Source organism: Dama dama, chromosome 12 (genome assembly GCF_033118175.1).
Source record: "Dama dama isolate Ldn47 chromosome 12, ASM3311817v1, whole genome shotgun sequence".
Taxonomy (NCBI): domain Eukaryota; kingdom Metazoa; phylum Chordata; class Mammalia; order Artiodactyla; family Cervidae; genus Dama; species Dama dama.
In genome coordinates, this window is record NC_083692.1 from 37,648,608 (window position 1) to 37,663,848 (window position 15,241).

Here is a 15,241-nt window from a genome sequence, read left to right on the forward strand (position 1 = left end):
CCAGCATCCTCCTGAGCTGCCCCAAGGGGATGGTAGCAGTGACCAGACAGGTCTTCCCAGCTCCCCACTCTTGCCACTGGCCCCCTGGGACCCCTCTCTGCTAAGTGGGCTCCGAAGAAATATTATTTTGGAGTTTATTCACTACTTTATTTATTCATCAAAGGAGTGGTGTCTGAGGGCCAAGCTATGTCAGCAAGGCATAAAGATGTAAACCCTGGGAATGTTTTAAGGTCCTTGACAAATCCTACAATCTTATTTGGCAAATTTAGAACAGAGGCTCAGAGAGAATGCAGCACACTCAGTTAATATTAGATCTAAGACAAGAAGTTTGGTCTCTTCTCTCTTGCAGTACTTTCATTGTATTAGTGAAATCACACCAGCTGGGGCAGTAAAAGAAGAACAAAAGGGACCCAGGAAAAAGGAAATCAAAGACATGCGGAAGGATAAGAGGGACCATAGGAGAATCACATTGTAACCCCGCACACACATATGTCGTTATGTGGGTGAAGCTGGGTCTCAGTAAATGCCACTTTGAGGCAAAGTACCAGGGGAGAGCAGGGTTGCTGGGCAGAAACAGGTAATCTCTGCTTGATCTGGTTTATGGGCAGCCTCGATGTCTGCCTTAGGGCTTTATGTTTTGTTCCACTTTTACATCAATAGATAGAGCTTCTTTCCCTATTCCACTTTCAGATTGGGGCCGGGAACTGATACAACCCAGCCTGTTGGCAGTTCTGGTGGTTTTGGGGGGGGCGGTTCCAGAAAAGTCTGGAGCCATGTTGGAAGCCCAGGTGCCACCAGGTAAAGGAACGGTTCCGGTTACAGTGCACACTCGGGCTCCTCGCAGGGGGCCTCGGAGGAAGCCTCTGACAGAGGGATGTCCTGGGGCTCGGGACTCTCAGTGATGGACCGGTAGCGAGGGCTCAGGAGTCCCCCTTCCTCGGGATCCAACTCCAGCACAGGGTCCTCCCCCACACTCTGGCTGAAGAAAGCCTTCAGCCTGTGGGGCTGCATCCTGTGAGCCACCACCATGGCCAGACCCAGCAGCACACACAGCAGTCCTGGTGATGAAGCAACAGGTATCCCACTCAGTGACAGGAACATGCTCCCAAGGACATCTTTTCCTAAGAGCATTAGGCCCCTCCTGAGGGAGGCCTAGTGTCTCTGCTTCAGGGCCACTTGTGCTCCACAAGATGGTCAGTATCAGATCATATGGCTGTTATGGGTCTGTTGTCCTGAGTTTTTGGACTCTCAACCCAGTGTTCCTTCAGTTACATCCCAGGGTAGAGAGAGAAAACTCTGAAAACCAAGCAGCACTGGGAGGAGGGCAGGACACACAGGAGGAGGCATAGGAAATGGCTTAAGGGGGCAGACACAGTAGGACAGGAGAAGAGAAGAAAACTGCGGGGCAATTGAAGACTCTCTGAGCCAGGGACAGAGGAGTGTTCTAGGAATGGGGACACAGGGAAAAGTGTTTTGGGGAAGAGGGAGGGGTCATGAGGTCAGAAGATTTAGGGAAGAGCTGGGTGGAGAGAGAGTTAGGGGATAAGGGATATGACAAAGACAGATACATACAAATACAAGGAAGGGAAGCCTGGGGATAAGGAATCTTAGGGGAGGGGGCTCTAAAGAGGGGAAAGGCATCCTTCGTCCCCAGAGACAGACCCTCAACCCCATGGATCTTCTGGGCCCTGGCCCTGAGTCCCCCACTGCCTGTCCCAAGGCTGGGCCTCACCTGTGGTCAACGTGATCCAGTAGGCAGGCCCACGGTGAGTATGCAGCGTGGCGGCACCCAGGCGCAGGGGACAGGGCGGGGTGAGGGATGTGGCCGTGGAGAAGAAGAGCAGTCCCAACAGCTGGAAAAGGCCCGTGGCCAGCAGCATGTGGCCACCGTAGACCAGCACAGGCATGGACAGCATCACATTGGCCAGCAGCCAGCAGAGGAATGCCACCCTGGAGAGCCAGCACCTGGTGAAGGCTGGTACCTCTGCCTCATTTGGGGCAAACTTCTACCTGGAGGGGCTGAGGTGGAGGCTCGGGGACCCAAGGATACCCCAAAGAGGTGAAGTGGGGATTCCTGCCTGTGGGCTTCCCAACCAAGTACTGTGGTCACTGGCATCAGACTGTCTCACTAGGGATCTCCACGTGAGCGGAGGAGAGATGGGTGGAAGCCCCATTCCTGAGTCTAGGCCAGCAGGGCCTCTGGCCACGCTCACCACAGCATAGCCGAGGTGTAGTGTCCCGCCAGGCGGTACTGGCCATGCAGGCCACAGGGGCTGTGTGGGGTGAACTTCTCGGCCAGGTAGAGCAGGGGGTCTGGCAGCCCCTTCTCCAGTGCACTGGCATACTCCTCAGCGTAGTTCTCCCCCAGGCTCCAGGTGAACTCCTCGTTGTAATCAATGGTCTCGTTCAGCTGCTGCACTGGGGTCCCTGGGGAAGAGGGCATCTATGCTCAGCAGGGACCCAAGGGCCAGAGTGGAGATGTACCTGGGAAGCAGCTTATCATGCTGGACAGAGGGCCAGGCTCTGGTCTCCAGTGAGAGAAGGCTGTTTCCAAGGCCTGAGAATTTCCCTTCCTACCACCCGACATACTATCGCTCTTCAGACCACTCTGAGCATAGCTCCCAAAGATACAGAACCATGCCTTGCCCTCCCTCACAGATAAAAGCCCTCCCTCACCTGTGAGTGTGATGTTGACGCCTCCCAGCCCAATCTGCAGCCCAACGTTGGCGCTGATCCACCGGGAACTGAAGGCCTTGTAGGACGTGTTGGTGCTCACCTGGCCCACAGACCACTCAGAACTGAAATTCACGGCTGGGTTGGGGAGTTGGATATATAAGAACTCAGGGAGACCTGGGCATTGCTGGGTTAGAGCCAGGGGGAAAGCACCAAGGGGACTGACCATGTCTGTTTTGCTCATAATTGTGTATCCATTAACCAGGGTAAGGCCTGGCTCATAGTAAGTTTGCCAGCAACATGTATGACATGAATAAATGGGGGTGGGGTGGGATTTCTCTGGTGGCACAGTGGTAAAGAAGCTGCCTACCAATGCAGGAGATACAAGTTCAATCCCTGGTCCAGGAAGATCCCACGTGCCTCAGAGTAACTAAGCCCATGCGCCACAACTACTGAGCCTGTGCTCCGCAACAAGAGAAGCCACTGCAATAAGAAGCCCATGCACTGCAACTAGAGAGTAGCCCCTGCTCACCGCAACTAAAGAAAAAGTCCGTGCAGCAATGAAGATCCAGCACAGCCCAAAATAAAAAATTTTAAAAATTAATAAAAGGATCAGAATCCAATATCTCCCTCCTCTGGTTATACTCCTCTTACCCCTCCCCTCACTTCCCCCCATTTAGGAAGAGCTACTCAAGCAGCTGGGGGAGGAAACACTAACATAATAAACAGTTCTGGGCAAACACAGGGAGCTTCAACACAGATATTTTCTATGTTTCCTGTTGCCTAATCCCCAAAGTGAAGCAAGCAGCCCTCCACCATTCTTTCCCTCCAGCCTCCAGAGACCCTCTCCCCACAGGCATTCATTTGACCTGCTTTCCGCTGAATAAAAATGTTCAGAAGGTTGGAGAGACACATGCAGGAGGCTTGCACCTCTCAGGGAAAGGATAGACATGAGGGAATAAGTTCAGGGTGAGGGAGATGTGGGCAGGGAGGTCTAGAAGTCCACCCTGAAGCAAAGGCTGCTGTGGGGACACCCCAATGGGAGAGACAGGATGGAGGAGCCGCCCAAGTCAGCTGCCCTTCACACTCACCGAGGATCACAGCTCCAATGAATAAGCTGGTCACTACCCGCAGCATCCAGAACAGCCTCTGTGTCACCGGGAGGGAGTGGTGGCTCACGATGCCGCACCCTCCTTCCAAATCCACCCCTTCTCTTTCCAGACTTGGGGAGGGTGCTTGCTCTAAAGCTGAGGTCACTCAGTCAACTGAGATCAAAGTGCCTGGCCCAGAACAGGCACTCAGTAACTATCTGTCAGGGAGTGGGGAGCTCTCTGCTGGGAGGGTGGCTGATGTTTTCTCAGGACTAGACTCTCCTGAATCTGATTGTAACCGGGGAGTCTGGACCCCTCCTTTCAAGGTCAAGGTCTCTCTGGGGCTGGGGTCTGCAGGGTTTGTTTTGTTTCTCACCATCTTGCCCCGAATGCCTGGCAGGATGATGATGAAGGTGGCCAGTGAAGTCAGAAAGATGGCGACGATGACGGCCAATGTGGTGTCCGTTGGGAAGGTCGGCTTGGGCCCAGCGTAGAAGGGGAATGTGTATCCAAAAGCAGCCATTTTGGGTTGTTCGGGGGAGGCGGAGGCTCTACAACAACGATAGGTGTTCACTGAGTGCCCTGTCTGAGCCAGGCACTGCTCCTGGTGCTGAAGATTCAGCAGACAGTACACCAGATCCCTCTTCTCTGGCGCTCACCAGACGCCACGGTTACCGCCATTCCACTATCCCTCAGCCATCCTTAGCTGTGAGAGAATAAAGGTCTCGGCAATCAGTCTCTGTCACCCCATGCTCCCTTCCTAATCCCCAGGTCCCCTAAATCAGTGCCACTGCTACCCTCAAGGCTTCGCTGCTTCCTCTGGGACTGTCTTAAGAAATATAATTCTCTTTTATCTCCCTCAGGCCTCCAGCACAAGCAGACAGATCACAGAACATAAAAAGAGCTGTATTTACCGTCAAGGTAAGGCATAAGGCTGAAAGATGGTACAGATTACAAAAAGGTTGGCTTTCCTCCTCAGTCCCCAAAGGAACAAAGGCCAGAGCGCTCTGCTAAGTGTATGTAATTCAGCTACATCACCAGCGGGCCGATTCCCAGACCTGGCCTGGCCCTCTGGTCTGAGCAGCTCTCTCGAGCACCCTGGCTCCTGCACTGGTAACTGGAGAACAGCCGAGCTGAACTAGTGTGCCTCGGTGAGCACTGAAGGAGCCCACCCTCCACTAGGCACAGTGCCAGGACCACACGCCCTTCCACCCACACATCATCAGCGGCTCTCCTCCTTGATTTAAATTCCCAGACTTCCTTTCGGCTCAAGCCCTGGCTTAGCTCTTTTCTGTCTGTTCCCTGGTCTCAGAGCTATTTGGCTCTAGTTTGTCCGTTTGCAGACAAAATACTGGGAAAATGGTACCTGAATCAACTGTGTCTTGTGAAATCCAGATGGAATGGATGCTGTTATTTTATGTATCACAAAGAAAGAAAGAGAAAAAAAGCACTGCCAATTAAGCCATGACAGCCAAGACATCCCTGGTGATTCAGTGGTTAAGACTCTGTGCTTGCATTGCAGGGGGCACAGGTTCGATCCCTGGTCAGGGAACTAAGATCCTATATGCTGTGCAGTGCAGCAAACAAACAAACAAATAAACTATGACAGCCATTGTTGGTAAGACACATCTGAATTTCAGACATGTCAACACGTGGGAAAAAAAAATGCATCTTATGATCAAGGAACCCAGCTCATTTCCCTGTGTATGATTTGTACTGGGGCCTTGGTACCCAGGAGGCTCCATAATTTGTAGTTTGACCAGGCAGTGTCTTGTTAAGTTATGCAATGGAAGGATAAGTTTAGGAGTTTAGAAGCTCTGTGTTTGAATTCTGCCTTTGCCTCTTGCAAGTTACTTGACCTCAACAGGGACTTGGTATTATTTTAAAAACTGGGATGATGATAATGTTAACTTCATAGGGTCATTGTGAATATGAAACTAGATTGTGTCTATAAAGTGTTAAGAATAGTACCTGGAACAGAATAATACTAATAAATAGAAGCTAGTAGATTGGGAAGGAGGGGGTGTATTTCATTACTCCCTGTTTGTCTCTTTCGACAATCCTTACAGGGAACCCTGGGCTGGAATCAGTTCTGGGTCTAGTTCCAATTCTTTACTGACTGATTTTATAACTAGACAGGCAAATGAAAACCTCCTCTGTTTCTTAGCTTCCTCATCTGCAATTGGTTATGGTGATCTCCATGACCCATTCTAGTTCTAAATTTTGTGGCTCCCAGACTCTCCCTCTCCTTCTAGGCTGGTCACCTCCTGGTGCTATCTATGGGAGGAAGCATGGTATCAGGCAAAGAGATAATTTAACATTCAGTCCTCTCTTTGGGGCAAGTCGAATAACCTCTGCCTCAGTTTTAACATGAAGTTTTGCTTTTTCTCTGAACTCTTCAACTCTCCCATTCCAGAGGAATGGAATCTTTTCTTCTTAGGCTCTGACCCCAATCCTGCCCACCTTCACCACCACCTATCTCATCAGTTATCCCCCATTCTCTTGGTGATTTTGCAGCTCCTCTTTCTCTGCCAGCTCTTTCTCTCAAGAACATTCTTTAATTTCTCCCATTTTTAAGAACACAAAGAGAAGGATCTCTTTCTGTTGAACTTTTGGGTCCCTTCCAGCTACTACCTAGTCCCATGTTCTCCCTTTCACAGCCAGGCTTTTGGGAAGAACAGTCTCTGTGTGTGTCCACTGCCTTATCTCCTCAGTCCAGTGGATCTGGCTTCTCTATAACCCCAGCTTCTCCATTAGGTTGTGTGCATGTGTGCTCAGAGCTCAGACACTCAGTCATGCCTGACTCTTTGTGACCCCATGGACTGTAGCCCACCAGGCTCCTCTGCCCATGGAATTTCTTAGTCAGGAAATACTGAATACTGAAGCAGGTTGTCATTCCCTTCTCCAGGGGATCTTCCCTACCCAGGGATTGAACCTGAGTCTTCTGTGTCTCCTCCACTGGCAGGTGTATTCTTTACCACGGAGCCACCTGGAAATCCTTCCCCATTAGGTCACCAAGTGCTAAATTTAAAGGGAAACTCACTTTTCATCCTTCTTGCCCTTCTTGTGGTAATTTCTCTTTCTTCTGACTTCCTCCCTGGGCCTCCACGACACCACGTTCTCCTAGGTCTCCTGCCTCTGGCCATCCCTTTCGTGGCCCCTTTGCTAGCTCTTTCTCCCCTCTTAAACAGTCATGCTCCCCAGGATTCTGCCTTGGCTCTCTTCTTCTAGTAACTCTTCATGATTTTCTAGGCAAGTTCATCCCTTCATGGCCGATGCTTCTCAGATCTGTCTCCACACAGACTTCCTACTTGGGCTCTAAACACAAAAGGGCCAGCTACCCTGTGGATGTTTTCACTTGGCTGTTCCATGGATGCCTCAGATTTAACAGGTCCCAAACTGAATTCAGTGTCTCCACTCTGCTTTTTATTCTGTTCTCTTTGTCTTTTCAGTGGCATCACCATCTCATCAATCAAATAAGCCAGAGACCTGGATCATTTTACCTCTTAACTATTTCTTGAAACCATCCATGTTATTTCCTTCCCTACTACTGCCTCTGCCCTAATTCCGCCTCATCCTATCTGGCCTGGTGCCAGGACAGTTTTTCTAACAAGCAAATATAATCATTTTATTTCTTTGCTCTGCGTTAAATCTAATCTTCTCACCATCATATGCAAAGTCCTTTGTGGTCCAGTCCCACCTATACTTCCATCTCCATCTTTTGTGCAGCCTAATCTCTAGCCATTCTAAACTACTGGCATCTCCCTGAATCTGACATGCTCTTTCAAGCCTTCATGCCTTTGTATATGCTATTTCCTATGTCTGGAATGCTCTTGCTCTCTTGGCAAACTCTTTTTCATTTTTCAAGTCTCAGCTCGTGTTACCTCCTCTGTGAAGTTTCCTGACGTCATCAGGCCAGTGTAGATGTTCCCACCCTTAATGTTCTGATTGCATTTTGAACATACCTCCACAATCACAGTAATCACACTGCACTGTTTGAACCTCTAGAACCCATTAGCTTCTAATCTCCTAAAGGGCAAGGGCTTTGTCTTTCCATCTTTGCATCAGGGGATAAACTTACTAATGCAGCATGTACTTGCTAACCAGTCTGTGGATGGAATGAATGAATGTATGAGTGTATCCCTCTCCCAGCAGGTGGCATCTTCTGTTTCACACACAAGAGGGAGCTATGCTTCCTCACTGTCGTCTACTGTACTCAGTCAACAGTATCACCTACATTGAGGCTAAAGATTGGACAGGAATGGATTTGACTCATGCTGTCAATTTTTAGTGCTTCACAAAATTTTTAGAAAGCCTCTTCTGAAGGTTCGGGTCTCCAAAGCATGAATGTTCATGTTTAATTGAATCTGAAACATACATTTCAACTCCAGCTAAAGGTAAGTAAGAATTTGAGGATTAAATTATTTTGTAAAATATGTGATGGTGATACTTTATTAATATTTTATAACAGATATTTATTGGTCTAAGACTTTTTTAACTTATGACACCTAGACTGAAGCCGTTACAGTTTTGATGGAAAACTATACTTTTAAGGAAATGCTATAAAATGTAGACTATCTTGGTTAATAAGATAGGAAGATAAAGCAAGTTTGAATACATAGTAATCAAATAAGAGTACATGTTGTATGTTGGAATTTCAAAACCAATATTTGCAATATAAAGAAATGATGATGTAATGTATTTTGATTAGGGTCATGTATTAGCATTATTCCTGCATTTATTTCAAAGTGAAGTGAAAGTGAAGTCTCTCAGACTTTGCGACCCCATGGCTTGTAGCCTGCCAGGCTCCTCCATCCATGGGATTTTCCAGGCAAGAGTCCTGGAGTGGGTTGTCATTTCCTTCTCCAATTTATTTCAAAGGGAGGTTATAAGGGAGGTTATAAAATATTTTATAAGAATGGCTCATCCCTATTAACATTGTACTTCAAAGTAACACTAACAATAGGGTTTCTGGATCAAGTATAGAAGAACAACACTAATTTATTTCCAATTCTCCAAAATATTTATCAGAGATGACTAAAACAAAAAGACAGTTGGTGAATAAAACTTGCCTTGTTTAGTTCCTTCTGGTTCAGTTTAGTGAATTAGGTCTTCTTTAATCTACATCACTCAATTTAAAGTTAATTTTTTATAACCCTGATCCTAATTTGGCTTTAATCATTAACTTAATAGGCCTCCTGCATAAAAAGGTGGGACTGAAATGAAAAGTCCTCACACCCAACAATCCTGCTTTTTCCTACGAAGTTTGTGGTTTCCCTTGGGGCCATCTTCCTTCCTGGCTTGCCAAGGAGTATCTGACAGTAGAATTTTTTCTAGAAAAATCTCATGTCAATCTTTAACCCACCACTTCTCCCCTAGCCGACTACCAGATTGTTATACCAGATTGTTATATAGTTATATATATATAACTATAAATAAGCACAAGAAAGATACAGATACAGGCTTTCCAGGTGGCTCCATGGTAAAGAATCTGCCTGCCAATTCAAGAGACACAGGAGACTCAGTTTCCATCTCTGGGTCAGGAAGATCCCCTGGAGGAGAAAATGACAATCCACTCCAGTATTCTTGCCTGGAAAATTTCATGGACAGAGGAGCCTGGCGGGCTACAGTCCACTGGGTCACAAAGAGTTGGACACGACTGAGCGACTGAGCATGCATGCACACATGGTCAGATATACACCTACAGGTTCATATAAATAGAAATACAGACAAAAGGAAGGAGTTCCCAGTACCATAAACATCTAGACACAAAAATCCTGCATCAGAGGCCCCTGTGACTAAGTTGAGGTGTTTTCTCACTGGGTGGGCCAATTTCCACATTCTGGGGTTGTTCTTTTCTCCTTTGCCACCTGGCCTGAGAGGTAAGGCATACCTTTCCTCTTAAAATACTGAAGTATTTCTCATGCTCAGTTGCAATTCAGATACAGAGTACCCATTCCTTACCTACCACAGGATAGAGTGGGGTTCCTCTGTGTGTGATTAGGGGTGGCCGAGAAATAAAGCTAGAGTCTTCAAAGAAATACAGCCTAGTGCAAGCTCCAGACTTCTGCATTAAACATTCTTCTGTACATTCTTAATGTTCTGTGCCCTCTCAGGGATTTCTTTCTGAAGTATTTCTCTGATTGCCTCCTGCTTCTTCTGGAACCGGTAAAGATGACCAATTCTCTACAAAGGGAGTGTGGGTGACTTACCTGGAGTTGTCAAGTACTCTGACTAGTGATACCAGTTGCTGGAATGGGATGGTTTATTTCTCTGTTTGGGTGGGACCCCACTCAAAGTTCACAGTTCTTGATGACTTAAAGGACCCTGTCCAGAATTTCTGTCCCAGTCTCTTTTCTTCAAGAAGGTGTGTGGGCACGCGTACGTGTGCTTTTGCACCAAAGAAGGCCTTTAAGTGGAGAAATAGAACAAGATCTGAAAAGTGGGTTGGGGCAGGAATCCTTAAAAAGGGCTGAGGTGGTTAAGGAGCCCAGGGGTGCTGAATCTTGCCAGCCGAATTACCTAGACTCCAGTTAAGCCGAGGTAAGGATTCTACATCTGTGAACCTCGTGGCCTTAGTTAAGTTTCTTGTTGTTTTGTTTGTTCTTTGTCTCTTCTCAGTTTCTCACAGTACTTGGAACTCCCACTTGATCTGAACCTGGGCGGATGTGGGAAGTGCGCCTCTAGGGGCCCGAGCGGGGACAGCACTTCAAGGCCCTCTTCGACAACCACCCGGGCCGCACAGACCGCAGCAGTATACCCGCCACTTAAACCCGGACTGCTGTTTCCTACCTTTGCCTCTTCGAAACAGTGCGTGCCTGGCAGCCGGCGCCGCTCTCCTCTTCGTGGTGCAACCTCACATGAAGCGCTCCCAGGGATGGGATAAAGAAGAAACCAGGTCCGGACGCCCGGTCACCAAAAGCGCACGCCCTTTCTCTTGGCGGGGCTCTCTTGCAACCCCCACTCTTCTCCTACTGCATTTAAGGAGACTATGACCGGACAAACCAGGTCCGGGATGCTTTCCCGCCGTCTCGCCCCTCCCCGCTCCAAGTAACTCTCAACGTTCTCGGACCGCACCCGAGTCTGCGGCGCTGCGCCCGCCCCCACCCAGCCTGGGACTGAAAAGGAACGGGTGCGCGAGAATGGTCCACTCCGCAGCCAGCCCTCCGACTCCTCCTTCCCCTCGCCCCTGGCACACAGCCCCGGACAGTTCTAGCACAAACCTAGCGATGCAATCCCGGGTCCAGAGGGGCGCGGACAGGGCTCGAGGGCAGTGAGACCCCCGAGATCTCACGACGAACTCCGGTTGGTGGATGTTACCATGGACTCTTAAAAGGTCTTAGGACGCATGCCTTGCTCGAACGCCTAGCCTGGTTCTGCGGGCGTTGACCGGTCCTCTTGGTCTTACAGCCCACATCCGCCCGCGTGGAGAGGACTGGGCAGCGTCTCCCTTGTCCCTTCGCACCCTGTCCCCTCGTCGGCCCTCTCCCATCCCCAGCAGACCTTTTAGAAGCCGACTCGCTCTTTACTCCGCTCACGTGGCCTCGCCACTGACCGGACGTCTACCCGATCTGAGCCGGGCGAGCCCGTGGAGTCTCCCCTTGCGCGCCCGGGTCTCCTCGGAGCACCTCGGCGGGTCCTGGCACTCCACCCCGCCCCGCCCCGCCTTAGAACTGGGACGCGCAGTCCCATCTTCACCCCCAGCCCTGCGCGTCCCCGCGCAGAGAGGGAGAAGGCGCCGGACCCAGCGCGCGTCGCCGGCCCAGCAGCGAGCCCGGCGGGAGCCAAGCAGCAGTCAGCGCTCGAGAGACGCCGCGGCCGCAGGTCAGACTCAGGAGGGCTCGCGCGTGCACGGGCGCTCAGGGGAAGGTGACTGCGGTGACACCGCCACGCTTTTCTGAGGGAAGGGGAATTCCAGCTTTGGCCCCGCTGAGCCTCCTTTCTTAACCCGAGGCTAAAATGAGCCTGTGAAGACCTATCCTCCCCGGCTTGGGGAGACTGGGTTTTTCGGGAACTGGGAATGTTGGGTGGTCTAGTTCGCTTGGACATAGGGGCTGTCTTTGGAGCGCCTCCTGGTGCCACTGCATCATGTCGGGGAGGGAAGTTGGGGCTTTTAGAGTCCAGGCTTTCCCCTTTTGCCCACCCTTGGGGCCAAAATGGAATGCCTATGGCCTTGACTCATCTTTCCACTACCCCAGGGAACTCACGTCTCTGGGACTCTGGGTCTGAAAAGCAGCCATGTGGGGAAAGAACCCGGCACCTGTGTTCTCTTCTGGTACTATCACGGCCTGGGGCTTCACTGCCCTGTCATGAGGCTCTGCTTTCCTTTCAAGGTTGTTGGGAAGTAAATGGTTGTGGCTACCCACCCTGAAGAAGTGGTTATGAAGCATGTCCACTTTGCCCTTCAGGTAGCCTGGCCTGGCCTGAAAGCTCACTGCATCCTTTTTTTCTTTTTTACTGGCTGAGTGGTACACTGGTGACTGAGGGAAAGGGACAAGACATCCTAGATCAGGGAAGGAGCACTGTGGTCACTTCAGCAGGGCCAGCCTTTTGGCTTTAACTATTCAATGCCCTTCACTGGGGGTGGAGAGAGTGGCATGCTGAGCTTTTGAATTATGAGTGGGCCTAGTTTTTGTTTGTTTGTTTAATCTCCAGATTGCCTTTAGGAGGCCTTGCACCTCTCAAGGGTCCCAGCCTGAGTCCCCTGCTGCCTCAGTTTCCCCATCATTCCTGGGTGATTTGCTGGCCTGAGAGAGAGAGAGAGAAAGCAGGAAGCCAGCACCAAACACATGAGCACCTGTGGCTACATCCCTTCTGTGTCTGCCCAGAGAAGCCAAGCTCCAGCCTACCCTCTCTATATCACATTTACGTAACACTTGTCAATTTTCTTGCCTTGAATTCAACCTCATTCTCACATTTGATTCTGGTGACCAGGCTAGGAGGTAGACAGTTTAGGCTTGTATATTCTCATAGCCAGAAGAGGAAACCAAGGTCCAGAGCAGATAAGTGACCTGCCTAAGATCACACTACTGGACTGGCCGCTGCACAGCATCCTGGCCTCAACCCAGTGTTCTGGCTGTCAAACAAGACTGTGCCCAGGGAACACATACTATGGGAAGACGAGTCACAGCAAGGTTTCCCAGGATTTCCCAGGTGGTCCAGTGGTTAAGACTCTGCACTTTCACTGCAAGGGGCATCAGTTCGATCCCTGGTCAAGAAGCTAGAATTCCGCCGAGTGCTGTGTGGCATAGACAAAAAAAAAAAAAAAAAAGCAAGGTTTCCAATTAATCTTCAAAAGTAAAGTAAGTCCAGGAAGGCAGAGGTTTCTGTCTGCTTTATCACTTAATCTCCAGTGCCTAGGTCAGTGCCCACCATGTAGTGGGTGCTTATCAAGTGTTCGTTGAATGAATGAAAGATTCCTGGGAGAGAGTGAGTCTCCTGCCATTTGCTATACACTCTGGCCTTGGCCCACTTCCATGCCTTGATCTCGAGGGGCTTCCAGAGACCCCGACTCTCCTGAACTGCTGGAGCTCATTTTCTCCATCCTTTGTCTTTTCTCTAGGGTTTCCATTTTAGGGTATTCTAACACCTGAGCCCTATTAACATTTTCATCATGAGCTTCCGCTTTGCTCTGGCATGGACACTCCTAGTTGGACCATGGATGCCCATGGGTAAGTACAGACTAGAGAAGCATGGCTAGGAGCAGAGGAATCCAGGATTCTCCAGGATCCTCCAAGGACAGAAACTGAGTCATTTTTCACCTTTGTATCCCTAGTTCCTAGCTAACACAGCACCCTGCACATGGTGAGTGCTCATTTCAAGCCTTTTGATTAGATGAATGGTAATGGAATGAAAAATTCCTCCACACACACAGAACTAGAGAGCCGTCAACTGCTGTGTCAGTACTTCCTATTGTATTGCTTACAATCTGGGGGCCCTTTCTCTCTCCACTATCTTTTCTTGTTCTTCATAAAGTCAGGACCCCTGACACCTCATAGAGGAAATGACTGATTACACACACAAAACAAAAAAAGAATCTTGGATTCAGGTTGGACCCAAAGCTGAAGCGAAGTCACCAGTGTCTTAAAACAATATGATAAAAACAAAACCCAGTAAGATCTGGGAGTTCCCTGGTGGCCTAGTGGTTAGGATTCCTGGCTTTCACTGTCATTGCCTGGGTTCAGTCCCTGGTCAGGAAATTGAGATCCTGCAAGTTTTGGTGTGCAGCCAAAAAAAAAAGACACCAGCCCAATAAGTTCCATAAGAGTTTCATCTTGTTACTTCAGCTTTGGACAGCCTCTTACTAGAATCTGAGGCCATTCTCTGTAGTCTGGGTCTCTGCAGAGAAAAGTGGCCTTAAGGTGCCACAAATTAGTTGTAAAAGAGCAAGTCCCTGATCATCAGGGGTAGGAGATGCAAGAAGAGAAAGCAGGGAAAGTTTGTGGAATGATCGGTCTTGGCTGGAGGCCATAGGATGGTGAGACAGTCCTCTCCTTCCCTGGGCATTGGATTTTTCCATTTTTTCCCCCAGCTCTTGCCTCTTATTCCCAGAGGCATTCTCCCCCATGCCCTACCCAAGAGGCCTTGTTCTGCCATTGGCTCATCATATTTTAGAAATCACATGTGTGTGGCCGCCCTAATTCCTGCCCCAAGTCCTGGTTCCTTAATTGAATTCTTTGCTCAAACATCACGGCCTGAGTCATCTTCCATCTCAGATCCCCTGGTGAGTTTATGTGTATAAGTGTGTTGATGCGCAAGCTCTGCGGTCATGGGGTAGGAAGGTAGCTCTGAGATCCTGTCCTTGGTCTGAGTGGAACGACAACTAGAGGAAAGGGTCTCTCTCTGGCTGATGAGAGTCCTTTTCTTTGCTCTGTTCTCTGAGGTGAGCAGAGACGGAGCCTAAGCCCTGTAACCTCCTAGTCTAAGGAAAGAAATCTGGCTGGTCATCTGATTTACTGACCAGAAGCATCCTTGCTCCACATCTACGCTCTTCCTTCTGCCCCCACTGCCTGAGTTCTTCCCTCAACAGCTGAGTGCTTCCTCCTAGATCCTAGTTTTTGGAGAATAAAATAGAATCAGTAGGAGGAATTATGTGGGGAACATAATGAGGAGGCAGCAAGGTTATCCACATGACCAGTCAGTCCCTGATCCCACCCAAGAAACTGGGAAAAAGACCTGAGTAGCAACAGGCCCCAAAGCCACAGCCCCATGGCTCACACCCTTACTCTGAGCTCTGCTCAACGGGACAGGGCCAAGCCCCCTCCATTCTGCCCCTGCCCACAGGTGAGTCACGGAATGACGTCCATCCCTGGGTGGAAGAGTGGCTGACTCTTGCACTGTGTGATGTTTTAAGGCTAGGAAGAGTTTCTGTCCCCAGGGAGCTGAGGTGTGAGGGCAGTAGAAGATTCCTGCCTCCCTTGCCCCATCACCACTGCCCTCCTCCACCCTCTTCCTCTCTGAGGCCATTTATCAGTACA

General features: G+C 49.6%; 2 protein-coding genes across 2 annotated transcripts in view; one reads left to right on the top strand and one right to left on the bottom strand.

Annotated features, from left to right (window-relative positions):
* Positions 1-352: 352 nt before the first annotated feature.
* DUOXA1 (dual oxidase maturation factor 1) lies at positions 353-11,227 on the bottom strand. The gene is made up of 9 exons (XM_061157044.1): positions 10,988-11,227; positions 10,557-10,738; positions 9,977-10,173; positions 4,141-4,315; positions 3,765-3,822; positions 2,677-2,811; positions 2,214-2,427; positions 1,733-1,950; positions 353-1,058 (listed from the first exon to the last, which is right to left on the bottom strand). Exons 4-9 carry the CDS (start codon positions 4,285-4,287, stop codon positions 817-819), a joined length of 1,014 nt encoding a protein of 337 aa, XP_061013027.1. The 5' UTR covers positions 4,288-4,315; positions 9,977-10,173; positions 10,557-10,738; positions 10,988-11,227; the 3' UTR covers positions 353-816.
* Positions 11,228-11,469: 242 nt separating this feature from the next.
* DUOX1 (dual oxidase 1) overlaps positions 11,470-15,241 on the top strand; it is a 34,419-nt gene continuing 30,647 nt past the window's right edge. The window contains exons 1-2 of the mRNA XM_061157039.1: positions 11,470-11,588; positions 13,327-13,435. Coding sequence (XP_061013022.1) covers positions 13,378-13,435 — 58 coding nt within the window. The 5' untranslated portion in view covers positions 11,470-11,588; positions 13,327-13,377. The remainder of the gene's footprint in view (positions 11,589-13,326; positions 13,436-15,241) is intronic.

Bases quoted from the DNA above. Each gene is read 5' to 3' on its own strand.
- DUOXA1 (XM_061157044.1), bottom strand. From the start codon at position 4,287: ATGGCTGCTTTTGGATACACATTCCCCTTCTACGCTGGGCCCAAGCCG. The intron at 3,823-4,140 runs GTGAGAAACAAA...CCGGTGACACAG, and splicing joins CAGGCATTCGGGGCAAGATG to AGGCTGTTCTGGATGCTGCG. The intron at 1,951-2,213 runs GTGAGCGTGGCC...CTGGCTCTCCAG, and splicing joins TACACCTCGGCTATGCTGTG to GGTGGCATTCCTCTGCTGGC.